A 17672-nucleotide genomic window follows, 5' to 3' on the forward strand; every position below is an offset into this window, starting at 1 on the left:
TGCAAAAGGATTGTGTTAACCAGGAGAGAAGTAGCAAAAACCTGACAGGAGAGTATACTAGGTGTCCTGACAAGACAAACGTGGAAAAACAGACCATTTTGTGTCATCAGTGTGGTTGCTTTACAAGAAAGGCATACGGAACTACTACTTATGAAAACACTAGAAATTAAAGAAGAATCTCTGGAACAAGGATCCTTATCTTAGAAGAACTTTTATGTTGGAGTTATTCATTCTTTTTTAACACCTTTCTAAAACCAACTGAAGGAGGGTCAGAATAGAACTTTGGGCACAGTCAGTTTTGTTTTGGACATCCTGACACAGACAGATCCTTAGTTTTTGGTTTAGGTAGGGAAGCTCCTCTTAGAGCAGGGTCAGAGAGGCACTGTCCCAACCCCTTTTACTTTGATAAAAGTATTTGACCAAATTGATCATAAACATGACTTACTTGGTGGCCACCAGGGGGCGCACAGGCAATGGCTGCCTGATTCCCGTGCTCCGCCAACGGCCAGGACTGAGGCCCCCCCCAAAGACCCCCCGAGGCGAAAGAGAGGGCCAAAGAGCAGGGAGAACCCCTGGTGCCCCGTGGAGCGAAACATCGGGGTCGAAGGACCCAGGGAGTGCAGAGATCCCGGGCTGCGGATCCAGCAGCGGGAGCGCCGCAGAGGGCCCGGGCGGCGCGAAGCCGGAAGTCGGAGCCGCAGCCCAAGAGATCGGGATGGGAGGATCGCCCTCCTGCGCCGCGGCGGACACCCGTCCCCCGCGGCACTCACAGAGCGGGAACCGGTGGGACCCACCCTGGGGAGAGGTATGCCGACACCTCCCAAGCGAAGTCAGCGGGGACCGCGCGGGAGACGCGCCTGACCCGAGGAGAGGAGCGCCGGCCCGAATAGGCCACAGAGAGGTGAGAGCTCCGGAGCGAACTCAGAGGCCCCCGGTGGGGGACGGCAGGCTGCCCGCGGGGCAGGCGACGGCTCCTCCGCCCCCCCACCCCCATAGTGAGCCACAGACAGCGGGGGAGGTGCCCCCACGACTAGCTCGCGCGGGCCGCGTCCACGGCCGGCACCCCACCCGCGGCAAGGAAGACACAAAGGGCAAGGAAGGCCCAGAGGAAGCCGGGTGTGAGGCCCCCGCCGGGGAACGGCGGGGCGTGTGCCCGCCCAGAGGGGTCCCCCAGGCACAGCAGAGACCGGCGGAAGGAGAGAGAAGCGGCCTACCCCCTCGGGCCCCCAACCCCACCACCGGAGAGGGCTTCGGGCTCAAGCACCAAGCTAACAGGGCACGCGGCCCACCACCACGCAGCGATCAACGCGGCAAGCAAGCACCCCCCCCAAGGAAGACACAAAGGGCGCGGAAGGCTCTGAGGATCCCGGGTGTGGGGCCCCCGCCGGAGGCCGGCGGGGCGTGTGCCCGCCCTTCCACCAGTGGGGCACAGGTGGACCCGCAAAGTGACCCACCAGGAGCTCCCCCCCAGCCCAAGTACACCCAACGGAGAGCCCAGGGGGGGACTGAATGGACTGGCAGAAGAACTTGCAGAAATACTGCTACCGAGACCCAGGCCCCTACAGAAAAGACCCGGCCCGAGTCAGGGAGATGGCCCACTCAGAGGCCGCTGCCCCCGCAACGGAGGCAATGGAAAGGGGCTTCGCGTCTATCTTGCAAGAAATTAGAGACATGCGCTCCGACATTGCCCAGAAGTTTGAGAAGATGGACCAACGGGTTGACAAAGTTGAGGACAGACTCCTACAGGTTGAATCCAACCAATCGTCCTCAACAACCCTGGAGATAGAGACTAATATGAGGTTATCAGCCCTGGAGAAGAAGGAGGAAGAGAGGTCAAGACAAATGGACGATTTTGAGAATAGGGAACGGAGAAACAACCTCAGGTTTTTTGGGGTCCCGGAGGCAGAGGGGGAAATGGAGAGAGAGCTTACCCGAATGGTGCGGAACATAATCGCCCTCCTCTTCGAAGAGGAGATGACCGCTGAACTCACATTTGACCGGGTACACAGGGCGGGAGGTCGAGCAGGGGGCCCTCGTTCGATCCTGGTCCGGTTCCACTACTATCTGGAGAAGACACGGGTACTGGAAGCAGCCAGGAGAGCCCAAGAGATAACGTACAACAACTCACAGGTCTCCATCTTTCAAGACCTCTCCGCATACACACTATACCAATGCAGGATGTGCCGCCCCCTCACACAGCTGCTGAAAGAGAAAGGAGTAAGATATAGATGGGGCTTCCCCTTCTCCCTAACCTTCGAATACCAGGGCCAACGGACGACGTTGATCACGGAGGAAGACATCAAAGGAGCCATCCAGGACTACGTGGTGGACCCACCCCCCGAAGGGAGCCATCAGGACCGGCGACGGGCGGAGCAAGGGGCCCGGCGAGCGAAAGAAGGAAGAAACCGGGGGCACGGAAATTTAGGAAAATGAACACACCCTCACCAGCAAAAGAGGCAGAGCGGAATGACTCGGAGGGATGACTACCAAGGGGTCCCAGCCAGCACTGGCGCGAAAAAATGGTCTCCTGACCGGAGTTAGCTAACTACCTACAGGGCGGTAATCCGGGGATCACCGAAAGGCAAGAACGATACCAGAATCAGGCTGAACAGCAAGTACAATGGGGGCAATTACGGGAACGAAATCGGGGGGGGGGCTCACAAGAAGGGGGGTTTGCAATGACCGCCTCACCGAGAGGGGCAGGCTGGTGGTCCGGCCAAAATGCCAGCAATGGTGGAACTATCTGGCTGGATGCCGGGGCAGGGGGTGGGGGTTCACGGTCAAGTTGGGGTTCGTTTGTTGGGGAAGAGGTTAGGGGGGAAGTTGGGGGTTTATTTCAATAGCGTCCAACCGGTGAATCAAGGGGGGAGAAAAGGGAGAACCGATGCAAAGTTGTTGACCAGTAGGGCAGGAAACATTGATTATGGCTGACAGCAGTCCGGCCCTGGGAGTGGGTACCCTGAATGCGCGGGGGCTGAACACCCCCACAAAAAGATCTCTGATTTGCAGAGAGTTTAAGCGGGCGAAATTAGACGTATTGTTTGTGCAAGAGACACACTGGGCAAGGGGGAAGGAGCCCAGGCTGCGGGGGGGGGGGAGGAATTGAGGTCTTCCATGCATCCCACAGGACTAAGAAAAGAGGGGTGGCCATATTGATAGGAAGGAACGTAGGGTTCGAGAAGGAGGCGATCTTGAAAGATCCCGAAGGCCGTTACCTGCTGATACGGGGCGCCCTGCAGGGGTCCCCCATTACCCTGGCGGTGGTGTACGGCCCGAATGAGAACTAGGCCCAATTCTGGGAGGAAACCAGGGACAAGCTCAGACTATTCACGCAGGGCCCACTGGTGGTGGGGGGTGACTTCAACATGGTCCTGGATCCCTCCATAGATAGGAAGCGGATGGGCCCCCTCAACCCCAGGTCCACAGAAGAGGCCATGGCACAGAGCTTTCGGAGAGTGAATGAGGACCTGGGCCTGACAGACACTATCCCGACCCCTAGGACAGGGATCCCCTCCTTTACTTATTACTCAGCCATACATAATTCATTTTCCAGGATAGACTACATCCTAACGGACGAAATTCTTCGTCCGTATGTAGCAGGCTACAGGATAGACCCAGTCCCCTGGTCGGACCACGACATGGCCCGAGTCACCATCACAATGGGCTGGAATAGGGAAAGCAGAGGGCGCTGGAAATGCAATGACGCCCTGTTAAAGGATGAGGTCATTGCTCAGGAGGTCTTGGACTCCATAACAGAGTTCTTTGAGCTTAATGATAATGGGGAGGTGACCACGCACACGCTCTGGGACGCCTTCAAGGCAACCCTACGAGGAGTCCTGATAAAAATAGGCGCTCTAAAGAAGAGGGAGAGAGAGGCCCAGGAGAAAGCCCTGCGAGAAAAAATAGCCCGTCTCCAACCGGGTGGATCCCGGACCCAACCCCTAGACCGTGATCGGGTGGCAGCACTGGAGGACTATAGGCTCCAACTAAAAGACCTCCTACACAAAACGGAGAGGAGTCTTCAAATGCTTAAGCAAAAATATTATGAGAAAGGGGACAAGGCGGACAGGATCCTTGCCTGGAAGTTAAGGGAGGTACAGAAAAGCAGGAGGGTGAAAGAGGTGAGGGACGCCCGGGGACTCCTAGGCTGCGACTCTCCCCATATAGGAGAGGCTTTCCGACAATACTATAGAACCCTCTACTCTTCTGAATACAATGGGGACGACACCCAGATAGAAAACTTCCTGAACTCCATACAGATTCCATCCCTCTCCGGGGAAATGACAGAGGGGTTGGAGGGCCCGATAACCGAGGATGAGGTGGACAAGGTGATTAGTGGTATGAAGGTGGGCACTACCCCGGGGGAGGACGGCTTCTCCGTCCTCTTTTACAAGAGATTTCGCTCCTCCCTGGCCCCTTACCTAGCAAGGGTCTTCAACGTGGTGCTAGAGGGGGACATCCTCCCAGAATCCATGATGGGAGCCGTTATATCGGTCTTGCCCAAGAAGGGAAGGGATCCAGCGGATTGTTCTTCCTATCGCCCCATATCACTATTAAACATCGACGTCAAGATCTTGGCCAAGGTGGTGGGGAGGAGGTTGGAAGGTATAATGCCGAAGTTAGTAGACAGGGACCAGGTGGGCTTTAGCAGAGGAAGGCATGGGTCAGATAACATCCGCAAAACAATAGACCTTCTCCATTTCGCTCAGTCGTCGGAATTGAATGCATGCATCCTTTCCTTGGACTCGGAGAAGGCCTTCGACAGGGTGGAGTGGCGCTACATGGAACTCCTCCTCCGCAGGATGGGCTTTGGAACTCACATCATGCTTTGGATAACCGCCCTCTATAGAGCCCCAACGGCAAGGGTACAGGTGAATGGGATATTATCCGAATCATTCCCCCTCTCCCGCGGGACAAGGCAGGGATGCCCACTTTCCCCCCTGATATACGTCCTCACGATGGAGGCGTTGGCAATAGCGGTCAGAGCCAACCCGGATATCAGGGGTAATAAAAGGGGTGAGGTAGAATTCAAGCTCTCCCTGTTTGCGGACGATGTCCTGGCCTACCTGGTGGACCCAAGCTCCTCGCTCCCCCCCTTCCTGGCCCTGGTTTCTGCTTTTGGTCGCTTCTCTGGGCTAAAAATAAACACTGTGAAATCTGTCATGCTACCAATGAGAACAATAGACCCAGTGCTAGACCCTCTGGACAGGTCTCACGGGATTAAGGTGGGTAAGGTTGCCATAAGGTATCTGGGGGTACTTCTCACCAGGGAGCTAGCGAATTTGGGAGCAGCCAATTACAACCCCATGATTGCGGTGATTACTTCAGACTTGAGGAGATGGGGGAAGATGATCCTTTCTTGGTACGGCCGAATGACTGCAATCAAAATGAACGTACTCCCACGGCTCCTGTACCTCTTTACTGCACTCCCGACTAGAGTCCCAGCACAGAGCTTCAGAGATTTACAGAACGGGGTACGAGACTTTGTATGGCAGGGGAAAACCCCGAGAACCGGAAGGGCCACGCTGTCCCTGCCAAGGGAGGAGGGGGGATTTGGGCTACCGGATTTCCACCTGTACTTCTGCGCGGCCCAACTGCGTGTCCTCCTGGAGCACATGAAAGGGGGGCTGGGAACGTTCTGGTTTTATTTAGAGGACATGAACGCCCACCCCCTAAAGGTCCGAGATCTCCTATGGGCACCACGCAGAACGATCCCGAAACGCCTAAGATCCCATCCGACCCTGGGAGTCCTCTGGGACATCTGGAAAGAGGGCCCCAGCACCGCTAACCTTACCAAATGGCCGTCTCCGATGTCCTCTCTCTGGGGCCACCCTATCAACCTGGGAGGGCAGGGGTTCAGGCACTCTCAGATCTTGTCAGATAAGGGACTGGAGTGGGCTGGGCAGATGTTCAGAGAAGGCAAATTCATGCCTTATGAGGACTTGAAAGATGCTCTCGGACAAGGATCACTTTCCATCTTCGAGTACCTCCGCCTGAAGGGCATCCTGTGCGCCCAATCATGGGGCCCAAACCTGAGGAGGCAGTTGACTCCTTTTGAGAAGCTTCTAGACTCAGCGACGTCCAGGAAGGGGGCGGTGTCCAGTGTGTATAAAATACTAAATACCTACAACCTTCAAGGAAGAAGGAGCTTCCGCCTGTTCTGGAACGACTTGGCAGGCGAGGAGATCTCTGAGGACGCCTGGGCCAAAATATTCAAGATAGCATTACATGGGAACCTATTTACCTCGGATATGGAGCATAACTTTAAGATAATACAGGGGTGGCACAGAGACCCAGTAAAACTGTCTAAAATGTTCTCAGGGGTGTCACCGAGGTGCCCGAGAGGTTGCGGTCAGATGGGATCTAGAATCCATATGTGGTGGCACTGCCCGAAAGTACAGACCTACTGGGAGTCGGTGAGGGGCTGGATAGAGGAAGTAACAGAGGACAGTCTGCCGCTGAATCCTTTAACGATGCTGCTGGGCCTCCCCCCGGAGGACACAGAGCTCCACCGATACCCAAGGATGTGGGAAACCATGCTGAGAGCAGGCAGGGTAGCCCTGGCCCAGAAATGGAAGAGTCCTGAACCCCCATCCAAGGAAGACTGGCTGAAAAAAGTAAAAACATGTTCTTGATGGACAAACTAACTGCCATGGTGAACAATGACACAAGCTCATTCCTCACAGACTGGTACGGGGTGCAGCAATCCTGGGGATGGGATGTCCACTGAACTTAAGGGAAGGTGCCTATCCATAAGGAAACGGGTCAAGCCCCGTAAGACAGGACACTATGGATTGGGTCCCCACGACCTGGGGAACGGAGGCATTAAGTCAGCTAAAGACACTGTCACGAATCGCATCGCCCTCGAGGCTCGAGAGACGGAGCCAACACGGGGAGTCTCCCACGAACAAATCACCGGAATGGACACGGGGAGGGGGGGTGGGAGGGGTTTGGGGGGGCTACAAAGGGAGGGGGGGAGGGGTTGTTCAGTTTTTCTTTTGTTGTTTGTCATATAAAAATGCAAATAAAAACTAAAGTTGAAAAAAAAACATGACTTACTTGTATCTGAGTTTCATTGCTGACTCTTCACAATCCCCATTAGATTCAACATTGTATAGTTTAAAATATATTTATTTGCCTGAGGGTTGTCCATATTCCTATGGTTCAGACAGGACAATTCAAAATAGTCTGACTTTGCCTGCCTGTCTCTGCATCATAAATGCAGATGCTTAAAAATGATTTTTAATGAATTGTATAGAATAAAAACTGTAATGGTGTTTTCATTTCAGATATCCTGTACTGTACAATTCAATTAACCTTTTTAGGCAAAACAAAGACAATACTTTACTCCACCTTGTTTTTGGCAGTATTGAGATCTGGTATTCATTTTTTTAAATGGAAAGAGAACAGGCTACTTTAAATTTAGCAGTATTACTGTGATTATATGTTCAATGTTAAAGGAAAGTTACATAATTACTATAAATATCTTAAAGAGACACTATTTCCTTCTATTCCCCATGTCAAAATCTAAAGACAACATTTAAAAAATAAACAAATATCTTTAACAACAAACATGACCAAACATTGATTAGGTGAAAGGAGAAGCTACTTGTTTCTTACCATCCTCTCACTATTTTGATTGAAATGACAGGTGATAGCTCCCATGAGCTGCAATCTGGAACATCGGCAAAGATTTCAATAATATTTCCACAAAAATTTGGTTCGCCAAATATCACCACCTATAGAAAGAGCACAAATGTGAGCTTAGCATGTCACTGGATAATTGCTAAACCGTCAGGTAGAATTTAGACAAAGAGTCAACATTGTTACCTTTCCAGGTCTAGGATTGATTCCCTCTTGGCCGTTTCTGAGGCAAGTCTGGTAAAACAGGTGGAGGGAAAACAATTTTTAATAAATTACACTAATTATACTAAGATACATTTAAGACATGCCAGCTAAACTTACAGTAGGTGTCGCCAACATCCGTACACATCTGTTTTTTTCTAAGACAAAAAGTTCCTCTCACCAAATATCAGTGCAGATAGCTACAGGAATGTCATATGAGACGTTACTCCCACAAGGGTGATAATAATGTGTGCTCTATAAAAGGTTTCTCTCTTGCCCCGCAAGGGCTGCAATATGCAAGATTACCCTTAGCAATGTGGCACCCAGGACCAGCAATATAATAAATGTTGCATGCTCCATCATAAGGATGCTCCCCAACCACACACACACATATGAAACAAGCTACATCATTTTCCATCTTATAAAGGACAATACATGTACAGAACTGAGATTCATTTAATGTAACTGCACTAGTAGTAACACATCCACAGACATGCTTTCTGCTCAGATGTCAGGGATTATTTTAACAATACACATACTAAAACGTAATTAAATGTACCTATGAATAAAAGTATTCCATGGAAAACAAATACTTAATGAATGGATAGAAGGATCGAATGTTTGTAAACTAAAGTTGAGCATAATGTTTTTCTGCTGCATTTCACACAATACTACCCAGAACATTAGCAAAAGCATACAAACTGAAATGTTAAGAATGTTGTTACTGTTTACCAACAAAGCTAGTCATTTAAGTAGTGAGAATGTAAATTCATTTAGATCAGTAGAGAGTGAGCAGTATAATCAGTAGACAGACACTTGAATCAGGAAAAAACATTGTCTAGCAACCAAGATTCTAAACTTCAATGGCAATTACTATATCAGAGTTGGACTGTAATACATTTGACGTGCACATTTTAAAAAACAGGAATTAGTGCAAAGAAATACCTCTACATCCAATGCCGGCATAAATGGATTTGTTTCAGAAAGGGGAGGTTTGAGTCTGCGTGAGAATTCTTCATCTGTACTTGGAAAGGTTGGCAAGTGTGCTTTCTGGGCGCTTTCTACAGGACCATAAATATGTTTCTGGTCCCCAAAAGTAGAGGTAAATTCAATGCCAGTTTTTGGTAAACTGATGCCTCCATTTTCTGGCACTGGTACAACATGTAGTAAATGTTGTGCATGTTTCTCATCATCCGTTTTTAAGTACTTTTCCATGTAGCTTGGTACTTTTAAAGGTAAATGTGATAAGTTTGTAAAGGTGGTCTCAATGTTACTTTGGTGGTCTGATGGGGCTTCTTTACTTGTCCCTTGTTCTGCAATGCCATTTTGTGTTACCTCAGACATCTGAGAGGTTATTGATGATACAGCTGTGTGCATGGATTTGGGACTTGCAAAGGTGGAATCACTCTGAGACATCCCAAAAGAAGTTGTAATTGTGTTTATCGATGTTACAGTGGGGGAGAATACGTTTTCTTTTGATGAAACAGTGAGAGGGGATTTCAAGCTAGAGAAAATTGTGCTTTTTTCTAATCGAGACCTTTTGACTTGCACATCTGAAACATTGTTACTATTCTCTTTTCCATCTGCTCCATCATTTGGTAAAGGTACGTCTTTGTTGGATGCTCGCAGGGATTTCACCAGGAAGCTTTGCTCAGTGGATGCTCGCTTTGGCCGAACTCTAGTGGCAGCATCTGTATTTTGCATTTTAAGCATTAACGCTGGGGCTAGATCTGCAGCTCGCTCTTTCTTCCCCAAGCCGAATGTAAACGTGTCAGAATCAAATATTTTTTCCAAAAAGTCTTCGTGGATTGGTGCCAAGCCAAAAGAAGGTTGAGGAGATCTAGGAACTCTTTGCTTTTTCCTTTTCTGGTGCACGACAATGGGGCTATCCAACTGTCTGATTATTTCTGTAAACTTTTCCATTTCTGATGAAGAATCTAACGTACCATCGTCACCCACTGCAGAAACATTAAAAACCCTAGATGGGCTTCTTGAAGTAAACATGCCATTTCTATCAAAAGCCAACCCATTCTCTATACTGCCATTGCTATACTGCGAGTATGTTGTGAATAGCTCAGATATGGTGGGGGACATATTTTGTTTCTGAGAAAACATATTCTGATGTATATCTGGTGCTATTGATGGCACATAAGGGGTGCCATTATGAGATATATCTTCATTATTGCATGCTGATTTTTGATAACCTGAAACTGATATTTCTGCATCAGGCAATTTAGTGTTCTTCGCAACATCAGTTACAAATGACAGCTGGTCATGAACTTTTTGTTCTCCTTCTATACAAGACTGCACAATCAAAGTATTTTCTCTGTCCGGGAGCGTTTGTGTTTTTGTGGGTTGGCATTCTGCAACCTGGTAAATTGTTCTTTTTTTATCATCATTCGCAACGCCCGCTTTCATGAAATCTTTCTGGGTTTGCAGGTCAACTACGTCCTTTGCATCTTTTTGAAGGTTAATTAGATGCGTTTCCGCTTGATCATGATTGTCTGAATTATTGTAATGAGAGTCTACTAATAATGCAGTTTCTTCGGCTACCATAATATCAGCAGTATGTGGCTTTGGGGAAAGATTATTTTCTAGATCGTCTGTACAATCTTTGCCTGTTCCAATTTGGTAAGATGATATAGACTTGTTTTTTTCATTCTTCAGATTTACTACTCTGCTCTCGTGTTGTTGCACATCAGATATTTTGTTTAAGTGAGATGCAGTGCCTACTAATAATGGATCACTGTGTTCTGTTTCGTCTTTTGCAATATTGCCAACTTCCTCAGAAATACCTTTTAATTCATTTTTTAAGGCTATCATTTTTTCCTCATTTCGAACATCCGACACATCTTTTAACTCACACATGGATGGTTTTTCTGTGTTTGTAGCAGTGTTCTTGCTTTTCTCATTAATGGACTCACTGGCATTACCTGTGCATGTTACTACCGATGGTTCTTGAGCATGCAATATGCAGCCATCTAAACTCTCTAAATGTGATGTTGGCATTTTCTCTTCAGTTTTCTCAAAGCCAAGGGTACTTCTTTGTGCCGATCCAGATTCCTGCGACTTGCAGTTCTGCTGAGGTTCAGAGATACAGAGTGATTTTGTGCTTTTGGAAGAGTCTCTTGGTATGCAATCAACAGAATTGACAGTTGTGCTTTCATTTAAGTGAGTGATTGTATTCCCTACATTTTCACAACGCATTGCTCTTTTTCTATCACTTGTCCTGTGAAGTACACTTTGATTTAGGTCAGTTGAGACATTGCTCCCATCTTGTGTTATGTCTATTGTTGTGCTTTCACTAGTGGTGGAAAATACACTTTCATATAAATCAACTATCGAATCGTCTTCATTTGCAAATAACTCTCCTTTAGAACTTTCGTTGGAGTCAACAGAGACACTTTGATTTGTTTCAAAAGTTGCATTCCCTTCATTTTCCTTAAACTCAGAACTCCTGTCATCTATTTCAATGAGCTGGACAGGATTTATCATGGCTTCCTTGGAATCCGAGGCAAGTTCCTGTATTTCAGAAGCGAGTGTGGCATGTGCTAGTTGTTCACTATCCATACTTGCTTCTGTACCAGCTCTGCTGAGTTCTGGGACAGGGATTGCAGCTAACGGCGCAACAATTTGTTTTACGTTTTCTGAGGAGCTCGTACTTAGATGAACATACGAGCCACATTCTACCTGTTTAGTGATGTCCGTTATTTCCATGAAGGTATTCACTCCCATTTTATGTGGTGCATCAAGAGTATCTTTATCCTCAGTTAAATTTCCCTCCAAATCGCTAGGCACGTTTTGGCTGTTTCTAGTTTTGCCCTCATCTATAATTTGTATAAGAGATCCACTGTGCGTCTCGAGCTTGGTTATTTTTTCACCATGGGATACATCTAAAACAGTTTTAAGTTGTGGGGGCTCCGCATTAGAGGGTGATGTGGCTGTTTCAGACATATTTATTTTGTCCCTAATGTGCGTGTCAACTATATCTAGACCTTTTTTGCTGTTTTTTGCAGATTCCACTAGCAGTGGGGCATTCAAGTGTTCCGGTGAAGGAGTTGGCTCTGTCCCAAACGGTTGTTTCTTTTTTTGACGGTCATTCTTTTTGCCTATTGGTCTATCTCCTTTTCTTGAGGGAGACTTCAGACTACTTTTAGAGTCTTGATGTTTAGCTTTATTTTCTGTAGTTTCAATACATGTTTTCACTGGTTCAATAGTGCCCCCTTCAGAGTTCTTATCTGCGACAGTGATGGCAGAGTGATCCCCGTCTTTAGTCAAAGCTATTACCGCAGTTGAACCTATGTCAAGAGCAGCCAGTGTGGTCAAATTGTGCTGTTCAGTGTCACTCTCTATCTGAGGGATGGTACTTCGAGCAGGTTGAAAGGGCTTCTCATTGTCTTTTTGGAAATTGAGTTGCTGCAGTTCATTCCCTTGTAGATGTTGCAAAGTCATAGCATTAGGCACTGAAGTGTCTTTGTCGGCGCTCTTAGTTTCATAATCAGGTAAATCTGTGCTCACTTGAAAATGTGGTTTCTGTAATTGAGCCGGCTTAGGACTTCCAGATTTCCCCTTCTTCTTTGTTGCTGGCCCTTTCCCGGCTTCAGCTTTATCCATTGTATCCCCTTCCATGCCGCCCTCAAATTTGACTTTTATTTCATCTAATTTCTTTCTGACCGGTCGATCATTTTCAGGTGATTTCTGGGGACTGTTTGGCTTATTTGTAGAAATTTCCAGGGGCTCAGCTTCTTTTGGTTGTTTTCCAAACTTTAGCTTAGCTCTACCAACAAACTTTTTGGTAAGTGGAATACTCTTTGTAGCATAGAATTCAATTTGCCTGTGGCTCTGGTTGCTGGTTTTATTCTCAAATAAGGAGATTTTGTTGGCAGTGTTTCCTCTGTTTATTTGCGGTTCAGCAGCAATTTCTTCAATACTTTCCAAGCTCTCTGCAGGTTTGGTTTTGAGATTCAAATCAACATTCTTGGACTTTGCTGGGCTATAACAATTAAATGAAAAATAAAGTTTAGCACATAATTATGGATTGGTACAAGTATCATCACAAGACTACCATATTTCTTAACACTGTTATAAGAAGAGAAATTTCGAGGCAATATACAACATTTCCACAAATCTCCAGAATATACACCTTTGAAAAGAGCATAAAATGGCCCCTCATTCAATGTTCAGCCCAACACAGAATTTCCCTAAACAGAATTAGTCATTTCAGAATGGCTTTAAAATACCAATTTAACAGACTTTAACAATGGAAAGGGTCACTCACCATAGTGAACATTGTCCGTTCAGTAACGAAAGGCAAGCCATCATTCAAGATACGTAAGAGGAGGTTCCTCTCTTTAGAAAGGCATCATTGGCAACATCTGGTCCATTTGCTTTGGTATTGTGAGCAAGCTGAACCCTCCCCCCTCAACCTAAATAACCCTCATATTTACCTGAAACAACACCAGTTGTCCCAAAATTCACTGCTCAGGAACCAGGCTGCTAAGGACAGACTATGGAAAGGGCTGAAGAAATCTTTGGGAGAGAGCATAGTACTGAAAAACAGAACCTGGCTGGCCATCCTGGGACATCCCCTCCCAAGAAAATGTCCAGGTTATCTTCTAGTAATCCCAGACTCTTGTTCCGTCAAAAAGCAAACACAGGTAATTGCCTGTTAAAAATAAGTCACAAACAGATTCACCTGTGGATGGGCTTTGCTCGTGAAATAATGATAATACCTCCAGTTGGAGTTGCACTTCATGCTTTAAAGAGGAAAGACCGTTTACAAAGTCTGCTTTGTTGTTCAATGCACCTGGGAGCTAAATGGCAAGCAAATAGATGCATGGAATTATGAATCATTCCAGCATTTCCAATGCCAAGAAAGCAAGGAGGAGAAGATCTGGGCTCAACGTGCTTGGTTACAAAGAACATGGAAGTGGCATTTTCTGTCAAGCTCTGCATTACTTTGTTCTTGATTCTGGAAAGAAAAGCCTGAGCGCTAAGTGGATTGGCCACGCTTCTAGGATGTTGATGTGGTCCCAAGAAAACCAAAGGTTGTGTACCTAGAAATCGTGCAGGGTAGCCCCCATTATGACGAGGTGGTATCAGTCATGATGTCACTGTTAGAATGGCCTCCAGGAAGGTGACCCCTCTGCCTTTCCCTGTAAAACATCTCATTGACTCCATCAAAGAAGATCTGGACTGATTTCTCCAAGGAGAATCAGAACCTTTGAGTGAGGATATGAGGCATAAAGGCCCCTCCCCCGGGTTGACCTGGTTAGTGGATGGTGGGGCCACTAGGGGGGCTTCAGAGAACATTAGGAGGATCCCCTGGCTTCTCCACCAAACCAAACGCAGAAGGCAGGGCCTCCTCACATTGCCACCACAGATATTTCCGCCCTCTTAAGGGAAGCAAGAAACGGTATTCCGCAGAACCAACACGCCTACATGCTCGGCTCCTCTCACACAGGTGCAGGAACCTCCTATAAATCTACAGAGGGAAAGAGGACCTGAATTAGGACGGCAAACTCGACAAGCAGTCAGACAGCCATTGCACAATGCCTCCACTCTCATACAGTTTAAAGATGGCAAAAGCAGTTCAGTTCTCCCCCAAAGGCAAGTTCAGTGCAGGAGAACCAGAGAGAGGATCACTGAAGAACAGGGACTACCCAAGCCCAAATGCCCCATCAGGACTGCAAGCTATCCACAAAGGGGGAGTGGAGGGTGTCCCAGCAGCCAATCCCTACACCTGATGCCTGAATAAAGACACCCAAGTTCCTTTACCCCAAAATGGCATTGGAAGTTGGGGCTGAGGGAGTAGCAGGCGATGAGCCATCCCCAAATCCCACATAATTCAAGTTATCCCCTTGTGCGGAGGATGGCAGCTAATCCCCATCCCAACTAACAGACCATACTCCCCTTTCAGCATAAAGCCCTGTAAAGGCCTTAAAGCTGGGTCTCTGAATGTGGCAGTTTGGAGAGGGCTGTGGAGAGAGGAGTTTGGAGCAGATGGCGAGCATGGAGAGTACACAAAGGAGGCTTGAAGGAGATGAGGTGAGACCACAGGGGGAAAAGGAGGTGGTTGACGAGTGTAAGAAGATGGATGGGGATAGTTTGGAGGAGGTTGTCGACAGAGAGAAGGAGGTTTATGGAGAATAGCTGAAGGTGAAAGAGTGCAAGGAGGAGGTTGGGAAACAGCAGTATATTATATTGTGGAGGTTGGTGGAGAAAATCTGAAGGTGGCTGAAGATTGCAAAGAAGAAGTTAGTAAAGGAGTTGGTGGAGAAAAGCAGGAGAAAATTTAAGATTATCAAACGTAGGTGTTGTGGAGAGAACCAGGAGGAGGTTGGAGATCATCATGAGGCGGTAGAGGCAGAGGGTGGACAATTTTACAGAAGTTGGCAACGAATCTTGCGAGAGGGCTGGTGATGAATGAGGGAAGACAGATGAATAAAGAAGGTAAGGAGGAGGTAGGAGAACATTCAGAAGTGGCTGGAGGAAGTAGGGAGGAAAGTAGAGAACATCTGGTGGCGTTTGGGGAGAACAAGGAGGAAATTGAATTATATAAGGTGGACTTGATACCGAGAAACCAGAGAGAATGAGACTGAGAAGATTACAGCTGGCCAGTGCGGCCATAAGCAGGTATTAGTGGCAAAAGTAGGAATGTACACATATGATATGATATGGCATTTGTAATGTGCCTATACACAAGTGTTTCAAGACACGACAAGGCGGGGGGGGAGGGGAGACAGACAACGATCCTACTAGGCCAGGTGTCATTCAGATCGCGCAAGTGCAAGGGTAGAGGGGTAGGGAAAAGTCCAAGGGGGAGAGGGGAAAGTGCAGTTCAGGGTTAGTAGAATACAGGATAAATAATAAGGGCCAGCTGGTGGCAAGTTCAAGGTAAGTGCAGACAAGTGCTGGGAGGAGGGGCTGTAGGGATACAGAGACAGTCCCGCAGTGCAGGGGTTGCCAGAGAGGCAGTGCAGGGGAGAGTGGCTGGGCCAAGGACCGAGATCGGTGAGTGGCCCAGTTGCAGATTCAGTGCAGTTTCTGTAATATTAGCAGGGGTGAGGGGGAGTGAAAGCAGAGGCAAAGAGGAAGGTTTTGAGGTGCTTCCGGAACTGGAGATGGTTCTCCTCAAGTTTCAGGGAGGCAGGAAGGCTGTTCCAGAGGGAGGCCCCTGCTGCGGAGAGAGATCTACCCCCAACTCGTTGCTTGGAGAAGCGGCTGACCCTGAGGGAGTTGGAGGCGGATGAGCGAAGAGCTCGAGAAGGGATATATTTAGGAAGAGAGAGTTGAAGGTATTTTGGCCCAAGGCCCCAGAAGGCCTTGTGGACAATGCAGAGGGTTTTGAACTTAATCCTCGCAGCCACTGGGAGCCAGTGTAGTGATTTCAGTCCTGGAGAGATACGGTCCCTGCGCTTGAAGCCAAGTACAAGTCTCGCAGTCCTGTTCTGGATGAGTTGCAGAGGGCGGAGAGTAGAGGCAGGCAGATTTAGATAGAGGCATGTCAGGGAGCATACGTGAGGTTGAAAGTGGCAAATGAGGGGACCTAGACAGGACCCTGGGAGGAAGGAGTATGCAGATCCAGGAGACTCTGGCTATAGAGAAGCATGAAGACCTTCCTCTGTGGCTCCACCTAACACTAGAGGGCCAGCTTTGCTAAAAACTGCAATAGATGAGGAAAAGCTGGGAGAACCTATGACACAGAAACTCTGACCTTACATCGCTTTCCTTGAGGAGGCCCAATCAAAGCTGCAGGCCAGAGACGGACGTGCCTAGTGACCTTTAAAAGAAAGGTACAGGAAACACTAAACCCTGAGACAGAGAAGGGTTTCAGGAACCTCTAGAAACCTGCAAAGCCAGGTTTCAGGAACCCTGGAAATGCACAACAAAGGACCAAGGAGAAACCCGGTCCAGGACCAATATGGCAACTTTGGTTTGAGCATGCATTTTCCACCAATTGACACTTTCCAAGTTACTGAGATACTGCCTAAAGCATTAGGAGAGTAAAGACACTACATAGACCCTGAAGAGAGTATACATCATGACCTGTGAGCCTCTGCCCGATTTGCTGAGAGTCTGGCACGCCTGCCTGGAGGAGTCTAGAGATGGATGTGCTCTGCTGCAAGGAAGCTGTGTTAGCAAGTGTTAACCACCATATTTATAATTGGCAGCCAGGAGTGCAGAGAACAATACCAGCAGACATGAGTGGATGCCCAATAGAACTCCCTGCTGAGAAAGCAACACAAGTCACAAAATCAAAATTGGGTTATTGCTAGCTGGAATCCAATTAACCTAGCCTAGACCAGGTTGGATTGTTGATCCACAACAATAGCTATCCACATCACTATCCTGTAATAAATTAACCAGTGTGTGGGGATGCATACAGAGAGGTGGCGGTATGCTGGGTTGGAAGAGCTGCCTGTTATGCCACATACAAAAAAGAGAAAACAGTCTAAACTTGACACCTTTCACTATAGTAATAATAGAGTGGAGAGCACTCTGGCAATGAAACCGCAAGGTCAGCCTGATTCAGACCTCTGAATACTTCTGATAAAAATTAAAGGCTTCCTACAAGAGATGGGGTCAAGCATAGTTTGTGGCAAAATACTGTAAAGTACAAGATGCTATTTGCATCAAGACGGAAGATAATTCACAGTGACAAATCACACCACTTTAACACTGCAGAAGAGGCCTCTGCATACACTGAAGCGAATACTGCAAACACCCGCAACAAACTACCCAAGTCATGCCCATCCATGTGGCTATGCTTAGTATTCATATCTATATGACGATGACAAGGGTCCTCTATTAAAACAAAAAGATCA

At 47.7% G+C, this 17672-nt stretch overlaps 1 protein-coding gene across 2 annotated transcripts in view; it reads right to left on the bottom strand.

Moving 5' to 3' along the window:
- Positions 1-17672, bottom strand: part of CRYBG1 (crystallin beta-gamma domain containing 1) — a 1845005-nt gene that overhangs the window by 887527 nt on the left and 939806 nt on the right. For both annotated transcript variants that reach the window (XM_069606577.1, XM_069606578.1), the window contains 3 exons: positions 8791-12838; positions 7831-7878; positions 7621-7739 (listed from right to left, as the gene is read on the bottom strand). In XM_069606577.1, the coding sequence (XP_069462678.1) occupies positions 7621-7739; positions 7831-7878; positions 8791-12838 (4215 nt within the window). The remainder of the gene's footprint in view (positions 1-7620; positions 7740-7830; positions 7879-8790; positions 12839-17672) is intronic.

The sequence above is a fragment of the Ambystoma mexicanum genome, chromosome 4p (genome assembly GCF_040938575.1).
Source record: "Ambystoma mexicanum isolate Mex_15411 chromosome 4p, UKY_AmexF1_1, whole genome shotgun sequence".
In the NCBI taxonomy this organism is placed as follows: Eukaryota; Metazoa; Chordata; class Amphibia; order Caudata; family Ambystomatidae; genus Ambystoma; species Ambystoma mexicanum.